Source organism: Drosophila busckii, chromosome 2L (assembly GCF_011750605.1).
Source record: "Drosophila busckii strain San Diego stock center, stock number 13000-0081.31 chromosome 2L, ASM1175060v1, whole genome shotgun sequence".
NCBI classification, from domain to species: Eukaryota; Metazoa; Arthropoda; class Insecta; order Diptera; family Drosophilidae; genus Drosophila; species Drosophila busckii.
This window is the reverse complement of record NC_046604.1, coordinates 11140247-11154362: the sequence shown is the minus strand read 5'-3', so window position 1 is coordinate 11154362 and position 14116 is coordinate 11140247. Positions and strand designations below refer to the sequence as shown.

The window sequence follows — 14116 nt, the reverse complement described above, 5'->3', positions numbered from 1 at the left end:
AATCACTGATAAGCAGCTGAAGCCATGCAATTAAATTGCAACCATTGTCTAGCGCTGAGAGCGGCTAATCTAATTGTACAAAGCAAAATCAAATGCAAACTCAATTAGCAGCAGACAACAACAACAACAACAATGACTTGGCTGAATAATGTGGCTGTGTGCGTGTGAGTTTCTAAGCATAAGTGTGTTGTCAAATCGAATGGCAGTCGGTCAACACCTGATGCTGCTGCTGCGAGCCAAGGTCCAGACATAGACACGTCCTGCAGGCAGTCGTGCGTGCTTGCCAGCGTCCTGCAGAAGCCTTTGACTAAAAATATTTAGACGCTCGAAAGCACTCGACAAAGATGCTGAGCTACAAGGCGAGGACAAAGGGCAAGCAATTAACTAAAATGTTGCTGCCATTTTGCCAAGTCTACATGTGCGTATGTGTGTGTGTGTGCTAGACTATTTGCCATGAGTGGGGGAGTTACATTTTATCAGACCGAACGGTCAAGCATCAGTTCATTTTATTGACATAAATGTTTATGTTTATTTGTCTGCGTTTAAGCATTAATGTTTATTGTATTTGTTTGTTGTTGTTGTTAGCGCTGGTGTTGTGCAAATAAAAATAGCAAAACAAAAAAAAACTTGCATTTGGCCAGTGCGTGATAAAATTAAATAATTTACATGCGTAAGCAAATAATGTCTGTTTACACTCGAACAATTTAACTTGCATTAAAAAAACGCTTGCTATTGTAAATAAATGTAAATTAATTTGTAATACATTTAAATTGAGAGATACTTTTAGATAGCGTACTAAAATTAATAGTCTTTATATATTTTAGATCAAAAGCTCTTAGGTGCGCTACTTGTCTAACAAGCTTTTGGCCAACGCTGCAGCTTTCAAAGCTTAACTGTGTGCTAGCAAACAAAAAGTCCTTCGCATCTGCAGCTGTAAAGGACATTAAAGTAACAAAAAGTTAGCTAGCTAAGTTTCTTTCCAAATATAACTTACAAGAAATTCAATGAAAATTCAACAAATTTGAATTTGTTTTACACAAATTACGTATGCGTAATTTTTATATAAATATTAAAAGTAAATTTTTGCTATTAAAGTAAAATTTCAAGTTAAATATGCCAATAATAATTTAATTTTAATTAATTAATATAATGATTTATTATTTAACTTTGAAATAAATATTGCATAAATTTCCATGCGCTCACATATTCTCATTTGTTATTAAAGCCACTCAACAAATTTGCAGATTGCAGCAGAAACCTCAACACATTTGCTTATGGCACTGCTAATAATAACAATTAGACATAATTCTTATTGAAAAGCGCTAATTATGCGCAAACAGCAAAAACTGCAAATTTGGCAAAAAAAAAAGAAGCACAAAAGCTGCGCATGTGAGCAAATAATATTCATATGTGTGTGTGTGTGTGTATGAGTTTGTCTTTGCATTTCAAGCTTAATTAGACAGCAATTGAGACTCCCAACTGAAAGAGAGAGTTTGCCAAGTGCGTTTAGTTGTTATCAGTTGGGAAATAGTTATACAAGCAAAATAATATTGTGCTCAACCAATAAATACACTTGAATTTTAGCAGAACCACAAATTAAACAAAAGAGCGCAGCCAAAACATTTAAAGCGAATCAAATGAAATTAAGACCAAATATAAAAAGATTACTAATGTATTTTTTAAAAATAATACAAATAGCATTAATTATATATATATTATATATCAATTAAATCAAAACATTTCAGTTCAATTATATTTTTATTATAATTCATAATTATGTAGTAATTATTAGTACGGAGCTGATGCTGTTTTCAAATGGGTAAATAAATAAAATGTATTAATTATTTAATTTTATTTGTTAACTTATACTATCATTACTATTATTTATGCTCGCTAACTTATCAACCCAGTTGAATTGTTAATTTGCTTTAAACTTAAGCATTTTAGTTAGAATTGAACAAACTATTCGAAGGCTTCTAAACAGCCTAGCAGCAAGGATATACCCACATATATTTACACATACACCCCCATACACATGTGCACAGCGCACACCTCACGTGTAAAAAATTGTTACGCTCAGCGCTTTATGAATGAAACATTTACTACTTTTTGGCTTTTACCTTTGGCCAGGCCTGCAGCAACAGTCGGCGCAACGCGTAGTCGTAGTCGTTGGCAACTGCGAGGCGCCACCACCACCAAAGCCACCCACTGGCAGCCAAGCTTTAGCCACTTTTGGTTGGCAGCCCCACAAGACACATGCGCAACGCCATTTGCCTGTGCGGCCTTTTGCTGCTGTTGCTGTTGTTGTTGGCAAGCATTTGAATTTTTGAATATGAATTTTGACACTTGATTATCAGCGCCAGTTCGCAGTTCGCGTCCAGTTCCAACTGTGTGCAGACGTTAACGCTCGAGCCAAGAGCAGCAAAAATAAATTCACATAAAAAATAACAAACAAACACAAACACTTGGTGGCAAAACGGAAGTAAATAAATTCGCTTTAGCAGCGCGAACGGAAATGCTTTGGTGAAAGTGTCTACTACAACTGAAAGTTTATCTAACCGTAGTTGCATTTGTATATTGTTAAAGTGAATCAGCGCATAGAATATGTTTAAAGTGCATATTGTTAAATTAATAATAGTGCTGCAAATTTTCAAACTGGCGCGCGCTAGTTTCGCTGAATTAAATAATTGTAAGTAAGGAAATAAAATAAATTTAATAATATTTAAAGACGGTACACCTCAGACTTAAAGTTAATTGCGCATATAAATGCAGCAGACAGCAACAAAATTTGTAGCGTTAACTAACAAGCGGAAGCCAAAGAGTTGCCTAAGTGAATAAACTGCGGCCAACATATCATAGAAAGCTGCTAGACGAAAAAACAAAAGCAACAACATTGCACACTTCCGTTTGTGTTTTTGGAGCTCGCAAACCTTTTTCTTAGACAACAAAACATATTAAAATAAAGTCCGGCATGTGAAACTTTAAAAATGCTTAAAAAACAATTATTGACAGCAAAATTAAATGTGTTTATTTTTATTTAGATTATTAGCAAAAGAAATTAATTTATATCAATTGAATAGCATTTATCATAGCATACTTTATAGCGCTCAGCTGCTAAGACAGCATTTCCAACTGAATTGCATTGACAGCAAAAGTTGATAAGCAGTATCAGTTAAGTAAACTGTTGTTGTTTAAATCAAAGAGTGTCACATGCAGGCAATGAAAAATAAATAACGAAAATATTGGGCAGGCAGGTACGTCTAAGATAGTGAGAAAGCGACAGCCAAAAAAAAATAAAACTAAGGGCGACGATTTTTTATACTCACTTCCTATTGCACTTATTTATTTATTTTTTTGTTTTTGAGTCAGAGTTGCAGTTTTTTTTCTTGTTTTTGGCAAACATTGCGTGTTGACGTATTTCGTTATGCGATTTCCTTGCTTGCATTTTATTAAATGCCAGACAGTTGTGAGTGTCTAACAGACAGGACATTCACTTTCCGTTTCAAGTTCAATGGTGCGGGTGAGGTAGACAAGTAGACAACCTGTGGTGAGCAATGGTTTGCTTAATATGTAAAGAAAATTAAATTTTGTTGCTGTTTAAAAAACACAAAGCATAAGTTATTGACTGCACGTTTATTTAGTTTTATTTATTGCGTTTTTGCTAATACCTTCTTTGATTTTACTTGGCTTTTCAACTTAAAAGCCCAACAGCCAACAAAACATTTAGTAATCGACCATGTTTTTAGCCACAAAGCTAAACGCAAAACTTTGCCAGACATTTTCACTTCATATGCCTTGTACCTTGCATATAAAAACTGTTTTAGACTTTGGAATGTTTCAATATGCAAACATGCAATAACTAAATTGCAATAACAACAACAATGAGTCTAACAATGGCGTCTTTTGGACGCGTTCAACAATTGAGGCGGTTCACCCAAACATAATCGCAAATTATAGGCTATATAGCATAGGCATAGCGACTGGCTGTACCCTCACTAGCAGCTAGTTAGACTACACACAAACACACACACACAAACACAAAAAGCAATAAGCGGGTTGGAAATGTTTAAAAAGCAAGTAGGCTTCAATTATTGCACATCAAAGCAAATATGGCATACCCTAGAAAAATTATAAGCTTGCTTTAAATATATAAAAAATAAACAAAGTAAATCTATAATTCCAACATTTGTTCTACAATAATTGCATATCTTTTGTACAATATATCTGCCTTTTTTTAGAGTATCCTCATGTTGAACAATTTGCACACTTTGCTAAACTAGAGTTCAATCTATTTTCATCTTGCTTTTGCACGCTTTGCCCGACTGTGTTCCCTAACATTTTTACATGGTTTTTTTCGGGTTATTATTTGGTCATAATTGTAATTTAGGTATTTGCTATGCGGAGGCGCCGGCCTGCCACAAAATTCATGCTACCTGTTAAGTGCCATGTGATGTGATTTTAGTTCGTTATTTGCCTTTTGCCTTTGCTCCGCAACTATGTTCGGCAGTGTTTAAGTTGAGTGCGGGCAACCCTTGAAATTATTAGCACGTCGTAAGATGTAATACGAAATAAATATTTATTATTTATTGCACTTTTTCAAAAATGTATTTTGCTTTTATTGAGTTTAAGCCTTAAAGTATATTTTGATTTAACCACTGAAAAAATATGCCAGCAAACGAATTTTTCAACAACTGAGAATTCATGTTGGATATTTGCTTATCCTTTTCAGCCAGCTTAGTACTCAAATCTGCTGCCTGTCCTTGAAGTTCCAAAATATAAGCTGCCTTTCTGTCATATTCTGCTTTTATATTTTTCAATTGAGTATCCATGCTTGATATCTGCTTATCCTTCTCACTCATCTTTATATTTATATCTACAATAAACTGTTAAGAATTCCAAGTCATTAAATTATTTCTTATAGGTATATTTTACTTTAAACAATAAACGATAAGCTTATAAAATAATGCCTCAACTTGTTTACATATATAAATTCGTACAAATTTAAATTTAAATTCGTTTATTGGTCTGCCAGCTCTTTATTGGAGTTTTCCAGCCATTTTTGAAACGAATTCAAACAACTATTCAAGGCCACTTGATTGCGTTTACTAATTTTCTTCTCCAGTTCTAAAATTTTAGATGCCTTCTTTTCAGCATCAGATTTCGTATTTTGATTTTGAGTATTCAGACTAAATATCTGTTTATCCTTTTCGCCCACCTTGATATTCAAGTCCTTCATCTGTTTCTCAAGCTCTACAATTCTAGATGCCTTGCTGACTGCTTCAGTATTTTTCTTTGATATATCAGAGTTTAATGTGGTTATCTTCTTATCCTTCTCTGCTGACTGTTTCTCAAGCTCTACAATTCTAGATGACTTGCTAACTGCTTCAGTATTTTTCTTTGATATATCAGAGTTTAATGTGGTTATCTTCTTATCCTTCTCAGCTGATTGTTTCTCAAGCTCTACAATTCTAGATGACTTGCTAACTGCTTCAGTATTTTTCTTTGATATATCAGAGTTTAATGTGGTTATCTTCTTATCCTTCTCAGCGAACTGTTTCTCAAGCTCTACAATTCTAGATGCCTTGCTAACTGCTTCAGTATTTTTCTTTGATATATCAGAGTTTAATGTGGTTATCTTCTTATCCTTCTCAGCCGACTGTTTCTCAAGCTCTACAACAATTCTAGATGACTTGCTAACTGCTTCAGTATTTTTCTTTGATATATCAGAGTTTAATGTGGTTATCTTCTTATCCTTCTCAGCGAACTGTTTCTCAAGCTCTACAATTCTAGATGCCTTGCTAACTGCTTCAGTATTTTTCTTTGATATATCAGAGTTTAATGTGGTTATCTTTTTATCCTTCTCAGCTGACTGTTTCTCAAGCTCTACAATTCTAGATGCCTTGCTGACAGCTTCAGTATTTTTCTTTGCTATGTCTGAGTTTAATGTGGTTATCTTTTTATCCTTCTCAGCTGACTGTTTCTCAAGCTCTACAATTCTAGATGCCTTGCTGACTGCTTCAGTATTTTTCTTTGCTATGTCTGAGTTTAATGTGGTTATCTTTTTATCCTTCTCAGCTGACTGTTTCTCAAGCTCTACAATTCTAGAAGCTTTGCTCACAGCTTCAGTATTTTTCTTTGATATGTCGGAGTTTAATGTGGTTATCTTCTTATCCTTCTCAGCCGACTGTTTCTCAAGCTCTACAATTCTAGATGCCTTGCCCACAGCTTCAGTATTTTTCTTTGCTATGTCAGAGTTTAATGTGGTTATCTTCTTATCCTTCTCTTCCGACTGTTTCTCAAGCTCTACAATTCTAGATGCCTTGCTGACAGCTTCAGTATTTTTCTTTGATATATCAGAGTTTAATGTGGTTATCTTCTTATCCTTCTCAGCTGATTGTTTCTCAAGCTCTACAATTCTAGATGACTTGCTAACTGCTTCAGTATTTTTCTTTGATATATCAGAGTTTAATGTGGTTATCTTCTTATCCTTCTCAGCCGACTGTTTCTCAAGCTCTACAATTCTAGATGCCTTGCCCACAGCTTCCAGTATTTTTCTTTGCTATGTCAGAGTTTAATGTGGTTATCTTCTTATCCTTCTCAGCTGACTGTTTCTCAAGCTCTACAATTCTAGAAGCTTTGCTCACAGCTTCAGTATTTTTCTTTGATATGTCGGAGTTTAATGTGGTTATCTTCTTATCCTTCTCAGCTGACTGTTTCTCAAGCTCTACAATTCTAGATGCCTTGCTGACTGCTTCAGTATTTTTCTTTGCTATGTCTGAGTTTAATGTGGTTATCTTTTTATCCTTCTCAGCTGACTGTTTCTCAAGATCTACAATTCTAGAAGCTTTGCTCACAGCTTCAGTATTTTTCTTTGATATGTCGGAGTTTAATGTGGTTATCTTCTTATCCTTCTCTTCTGACTGTTTCTCAAGCTCTACAATTCTAGATGCCTTGCTGACAGCTTCAGTATTTTTCTTTGATATATCAGAGTTTAATGTGGTTATCTTCTTATCCTTCTCAGCCGACTGTTTCTCAAGCTCTACAATTCTAGATGCCTTGCTCACAGCTTCAGTATTTTTCTTTGCTATGTCTGAGTTTAATGTGGTTATCTTTTTATCCTTCTCTGCTGACTGTTTCTCAAGCTCTACAATTCTAGAAGCTTTGCTCACAGCTTCAGTATTTTTCTTTGATATATCAGAGTTTAATGTGGTTATCTTTTTATCCTTCTCAGCTGACTGTTTCTCAAGCTCTACAATTCTAGATGCCTTGCTGACTGCTTCAGTATTTTTCTTTGCTATGTCTGAGTTTAATGTGGTTATATTTTTATCCTTCTCAGCTGACTGTTTCTTCTCAAGCTCTACAATTCTAGAAGCTTTGCTCACAGCTTCAGTATTTTTCTTTGATATGTCGGAGTTTAATGTGGTTATCTTCTTATCCTTCTCAGCCGACTGTTTCTCAAGCTCTACAATTCTAGATGCCTTGCCCACAGCTTCAGTATTTTTCTTTGCTATGTCAGAGTTTAATGTGGTTATCTTCTTATCCTTCTCTTCTGACTGTTTCTCAAGCTCTACAATTCTAGATGCCTTGCTGACAGCTTCAGTATTTTTCTTTGATATATCAGAGTTTAATGTGGTTATCTTCTTATCCTTCTCAGCCGACTGTTTCTCAAGCTCTACAATTCTAGATGCCTTGCTCACAGCTTCAGTATTTTTCTTTGCTATGTCTGAGTTTAATGTGGTTATCTTTTTATCCTTCTCAGCTGACTGTTTCTCAAGCTCTACAATTCTAGATGCCTTGCTGACAGCTTCAGTATTTTTCTTTGATATATCAGAGTTTAATGTGGTTATCTTTTTATCCTTCTCAGCTGACTGTTTCTCAAGCTCTACAATTCTAGATGCCTTGCTGACTGCTTCAGTATTTTTCTTTGCTATGTCTGAGTTTAATGTGGTTATCTTTTTATCCTTCTCTGCTGACTGTTTCTCAAGCTCTACAATTCTAGATGCCTTGCTCACAGCTTCAGTATTTTTCTTTGATATGTCGGAGTTTAATGTGGTTATCTTCTTATCCTTCTCAGCCGACTGTTTCTCAAGCTCTACAATTCTAGATGCCTTGCTCACAGCTTCAGTATTTTTCTTTGCTATGTCTGAGTTTAATGTGGTTATCTTTTTATCCTTCTCAGCTGACTGTTTCTCAAGCTCTACAATTCTAGATGTGCCCACAGCTTCAGTATTTTTCTTTGATATATCAGAGTTTAATGTGGTTATCTTTTTATCCTTCTCAGCTGACTGTTTCTCAAGCTCTACAATTCTAGATGCCTTGCTGACAGCTTCAGTATTTTTCTTTGATATATCAGAGTTTAATGTGGTTATCTTCTTATCCTTCTCAGCGAACTGTTTCTCAAGCTCTACAATTCTAGATGCCTTGCTAACTGCTTCAGTATTTTTCTTTGCTATGTCTGAGTTTAATGTGGTTATATTTTTATCCTTCTCAGCTGACTGTTTCTCAAGCTCTACAATTCTAGATGCCTTGCTGACAGCTTCAGTATTTTTCTTTGATATATCAGAGTTTAATGTGGTTATCTTTTGATCCTTCTCAGCTGACTGTTTCTCAAGCTCTACAATTCTAGATGCCTTGCTGACTGCTTCAGTATTTTTCTTTGCTATGTCTGAGTTTAATGTGGTTATCTTTATCCTTCTCAGCTGACTGTTTCTCAAGATCTACAATTCTAGAAGCTTTGCTCACAGCTTCAGTATTTTTCTTTGATATGTCGGAGTTTAATGTGGTTATCTTCTTATCCTTCTCAGCCGACTGTTTCTCAAGCTCTAAAATTCTAGATGCCTTGCCCACAGCTTCAGTATTTTTCTTTGCTATGTCAGAGTTTAATGTGGTTATCTTCTTATCCTTCTCTTCTGACTGTTTCTCAAGCTCTACAATTCTAGATGCCTTGCTCACAGCTTCAGTATTTTTCTTTGATATGTCGGATCTTAATGTGGTTATCTTCTTATCCTTCTCAGCCGACTGTTTCTCCAGTTCAACAATCTTAGATGCCTTTTTGTCAGATTCAGATTTTGTATTATGATATTGACTGTTCAGGCTAGATATCTGTTTATCCTTCTCAGACAGCTTGAAATTTAAATCCTTTATCTGTTTCTCCAGTACCACAATTTTAAAAGCCTTCCTGTCAGCATCGGTCCTCGTATTTTTATTTTGAGTGCTCAAGCTGGATATCTGTTTGTCCTTCTCAACTATATTGGTGTTGAGGTCTTTCATCTGTTTTTCAAGCTCAGCAATTTTTAATGGCATATGTTGTGCATTTAGAGTGGATATAAGTTTATCTTTCTCCATCATCTGGGTATTAAAATCTATCTTTTGTTTTTCCATTTGTAAACTAATAGCTGCTTTCTTGTCATTTTCAGCATTTGTATTATTAATAATAAGACTTAAGCTGGAAATCTGTGCAGCCTTATCACTCAGTTTGGCATTAAGTTCCTTGATTATATTTTCCTGATCCAAAATTTTATGCGCAGCACTGTTTGCCTCTATTGTTTTCTTAGAAAGTTCAGAGCTTATGTCAGATATCTTTTTGTTAGCTGCTGTCAGCTGAAAACTTGAGCTTTGGAATTGATTCTTTAATTCAAATGATTTAAATACAGCGCTATTCAGATCCGAGGTTAGATTAGTTAGCTTGCTATCTTTTTTAGTGGCTTCAGAGCTTAGCTCGCTTATTTGATTAACCAATTTTATAATCGTTACTTTTGCATTCGCTGCTTGGGTTTGTAAAGTTTCAATAAGTGCATTGTTATTTTTCAGTGTATTTGTATGCAATAATATTGCATTGTCATTACTCTTGACAATGGACTGTAGTTGATCGATGAAGGTTTTGCTAGTCGCAGCATTTTGCTCAAAAGCATGATTCAAGTCAAGATAATATTGTACTTTATTCTTATAAGTCAATAGACTAGCTTGACATTCTGTCACATTAAGTTTCATTTTATCAATGAGTGCTACTTGCTCGTGAACTTTATCCAACAGATTATCGTGCTGCTGCGACTTGGTGGTCAATGTTGAAGCATATTGTAGCAACGGCTTGACAATTTTGTAGCAGTAGCGACTACATTGCTGCTCCTCTGCTGCTGATGTGTTGCAACCCTGCAAAAGAAAGCTCTAAAATTAATTGCGACATTTTGTATACTTAATACGATATAAATATTTTTTATAATTAAATTCAGCTGACATAATACAGAATCAGCAATTATAAGCTTAGGCTTGACCGCTCAACCGTTGCGTGTCCACCCTAATAAGCTGTTAATTTAGATAATTGTGAGCTTATCTGTTTACCGCATTAAATTTATGAACATCAGCAGCCATCTGGCAATTTTTTTAAGGACATTCTAGTTGTGCACTGTTGACATTTTACAGACGCAGCGAATACAAATAATTAAATATAGCAATTATTGTGGCTTAGAAATGCGCAAATGGCTGCTGTCATTTTTTTAAGTCTAATATATATAAATTACCACAATTTCTTCGTTTGCATAGTTCAATTTAAACAGCACACATATAAATAAATATTTAAAAGCTTTCAACATAACTTTTGAATTAACTTGCAATTCAGAACTGTAGCACAATTGAAATTATTCCACACTGAATTTATTAAAAGCTTATTGCTCAGCAAGTTACGTCGGCTTGCTGCCTTATCTAAGCTTACTCATGCCGCTTTAACCTCTGACCTTGAGGAACTTCCTGCTGCAGCAAAGAATTATAAACAAGCTTATCGCAAAAGCCAAATGTAAAGTACAATTTCTTCCAGCAATTAATGCACTTAGTTTATGTTAAGTGTAGCTCTGTTAAAATTCGCTGTTAATGTTAATTTACATGCGCGCCTAACAGCGACTCTTATCATCGTTAAAGAGTGACGCATCAACAAAAAGTTAACAAATGCCAATTTGTGACATTTTCAAGCCTCATAAACAATTGACATGCTTTCCTTTTTTTATTTCACATTATGCTTGCCTCATTTAATGCCATAATAAGCAAAAGTATGTGTTTTATTTTTTATTGCAGCAGACCCAAAGTTCAGTGGACCGATCAACAATGTAACTGTGCCCGTGGGACGAGATGCGCTGCTCACCTGCATTGTACATGACCTAATGAGCTACAAGGTGGCTTGGCTAAGGGTGGACACGCAAACAATACTCAGCATCCAGAATCATGTGATAACCAAAAATCATCGCATTGGCATCTCACACACAGAACATCGCATTTGGCAGCTACGCATACGAGATGTTCATGAATCAGATCGTGGCTGGTAAGTGCATGGGAATACAGTAAAGCATTTCCATATAAGCAACCCCGAAACTCAGCAAACTCTGTTTTTAAATATATCATCATATTTGCTATATAAACATCAAGTTCCATTAAAACATTAATATAAAGCTTGGACTAGCATGGTAAGGTCCCTGGTGCCCTGGAGCAAGATTACTCTTAGTTCAGCAAGCTATAATACTAGATTATATTATAGTTATAATCCTCTTTTATCGTATTAAAAATTGTTTTTTGTTTATTAAGAATATCAGCAACAGCAGCTGTAACTAATTCAATGCATTTATTAATTCTTTCACTTATAAAATGTTTCCTAAATAAGATCAACAGTCTTTGCAACTGTTACAAGCCTAATGGTCCATTGAATTGAAATTATTTATCCAAATTTATATATATACATGTATATAATATTTATTAAAATTATGCTAGCAACTAGTTCACTATTGATATTAGTGCAAGAACGAAAGGTGAGAGCGCAAGCACATCAGAGAGCGCAAGCGACAGTCAACGCTTGCAGTAATCAGAAAATTCCATCATGCCTACGTGCATTCTAGCGCGAGCAGCGCTGCTCGCCGCTCGATCCAACAGTTCGGCTGCAGCCGAAAGAGAGCGACGTCGATTTTTAGCTTAGAGAGCACCTATACGATGGCTTACGCATACAAACAAAAGCTACGAGTAGCGCTGCTCTCGCTTGAATGCATGCTCCAAGCATTGGCGCTTACGCTCTCTGAGGGGCTTACGCTCTCTGAGTGTCTTACGCTCGCACCTTTTGTTCTTGCACTTGGGTCAATGTGTGTGTGAAGTCAGCAAGTGAGGCCCTACGTAGGTCAGTTGTGCCTGAACTGTTGGCGACTAAACACGCAGTGAACATGTTGTCGCATAATTTTTAATAAATAATTCAAATTTCTAATGATCATACAATTTTTAACAGTTGAGAAGACTGTTTATCTTATTTTGCAAACATTTTATAACTAAATAGAATAAATAAATATATAAAATGCATTAGTTAAAGCTGCAGTTGCGCATATTTTAAATAAACAAATAATTGACTTCACTTACAGCTTAGACTGCTCTTTTCTCTATATAAATAACTTTTTGTAACCATAAACTTTTATTTTTAATTGTTGCTTATATAGAATGCTTACTGTATATTTATTTAAGCACTCACCTATTTTATATTGCTGCTAGGTATATGTGTCAGATAAACACCGATCCGATGAAGAGCCAAATGGGCTATTTGGACGTGGTGGTGCCGCCGGACATTGTTGACTATCAGACCAGTCAGGATGTGGTCTGCGCCAGTGGCCAAAATGTTACGCTCACCTGCAGCGCCACGGGCGTGCCCCAGCCCAACATAATCTGGCGACGGGAGGAGAATACGCCGCTGCTGCTGACCAACGAGCAGGGCGAGCCAAGTGAGCTGTACAGCCTGGAAGCGCAGAATCTGACGCTGTGGCAGCTGCAGCGCGAGCATATGGGCGCCTATCTATGCATTGCCTCCAATGGAGTGCCGCCCACTGTGAGCAAGCGCGTCATGCTGATTGTTAATTGTAAGCTAAGCAAATATAACTAATTTAAATCGATATGTAAGCAATCGAATTGCAGTTGCGCCTACGATTTGGACGCGCTATGATACAATCTATGTGGGCTTGGGGCAGAAGCTAGCGCTGGAATGCATAAGCGAAGCGTTGCCAGCTTCCATTAACTACTGGCTGAAGGATGAACAGCTGCTGCCCACAGGCAGCTACGAATCCTTGCTTATCGATCATGTGCAGCGCATGGTCATGCGCCTAACGCTGCGTCCAGTAACCAAACGAGACTTTGGCGAATACAAATGCATTGCCAAAAATGCTTTAGGACAAACCGAACGCAGTATTATACTACACCATGAGAAGATAATAATAATAATACGCCTTAATGCCAAAACACTTTTTGACTTCCACATATATTTTCTCGCCAAAAGAAACAAGTGAAAAACAATATTAAGCCAAAATTGAAGGTTTGCTATAACTTTAACTTTTTTGTACGCTTAATTGTCATTATCTTTTGCAGAATATATAGCAAGCAAAGTTGCCCACAATGAGCTGCAGTTTGCTGCCTGGCATGGCATTATCCTAAGTCAAGTTGCATTTATAATTTATAATAATATTTTAAATAAAGTTCTATGATTCAGTAGAAAGTTAAATGACAAAGGCTTGTTGGCTTTAACATTTATATAGTGCAGTTATAGATATATAATGCAGCCGATGAGCATACAAAATGTTTCTTCTTCTATTAAAAGCTAATATATACTCAAAAGTAAAATTGTAGCCAGCTCACTCTGCGTATGAAAATGTCATTCAAAAATTATTATAGTCCTTTGATTATAAGGAAATATGCTTGAGGACAATAATATTTGCCTATTAATATAATTTCAATTAGTTTCTAGCTTAATTTCGCTGAATTTGTGCATATAAAATTAAATCAGCTGCAAACTAAATTGAGGCCTTCAATACAATAAACGAAAATAAACAAATTAAAGCTTAAAACTATTTTGAGGCTATTCAGTGCTTAATTTAATATATTACACATTTTTCAAAATAGTTTAAAATATTATTTATGTAGCTTTAAACTAAAATTCCAGCTAATCTATAATTTATTAAGCTTTAATTGAAAAGAAAATAAACTCCAAAGCTTTTTTCGTTTGGCTGATATTAGGCAAAGAATCATTGACTGTTCTAATCGGCTGTCCTGCACTGTATATATAATGCTTACATTCTATATATTTTATATAAATAAAAGTCCACATAAATTG

General features: G+C 35.4%; 1 protein-coding gene across 1 annotated transcript; it reads left to right on the top strand.

Annotated features, from left to right (window-relative positions):
• The first annotated feature begins 2604 nt into the window (after positions 1-2604).
• On the top strand, positions 2605-13295 carry LOC108607578 (opioid-binding protein/cell adhesion molecule homolog). The gene is made up of 4 exons (XM_033294922.1): positions 2605-2689; positions 11065-11308; positions 12511-12872; positions 12928-13295. Exons 1-4 carry the CDS (start codon positions 2605-2607, stop codon positions 13293-13295), a joined length of 1059 nt encoding a protein of 352 aa, XP_033150813.1.
• The last annotated feature ends 821 nt before the right edge of the window (positions 13296-14116 follow it).

Coding starts and splice junctions, on each gene's coding strand:
- LOC108607578 (XM_033294922.1), top strand. CDS start 2,605: ATGTTTAAAGTGCATATTGTTAAATTAATAATAGTGCTGCAAATTTTC. Junction 2,690..11,064: donor TTTCGCTGAATTAAATAATT/GTAAGTAAGGAA, acceptor TTTTTATTGCAG/CAGACCCAAAGTTCAGTGGA. Junction 11,309..12,510: donor CATGAATCAGATCGTGGCTG/GTAAGTGCATGG, acceptor TATTGCTGCTAG/GTATATGTGTCAGATAAACA.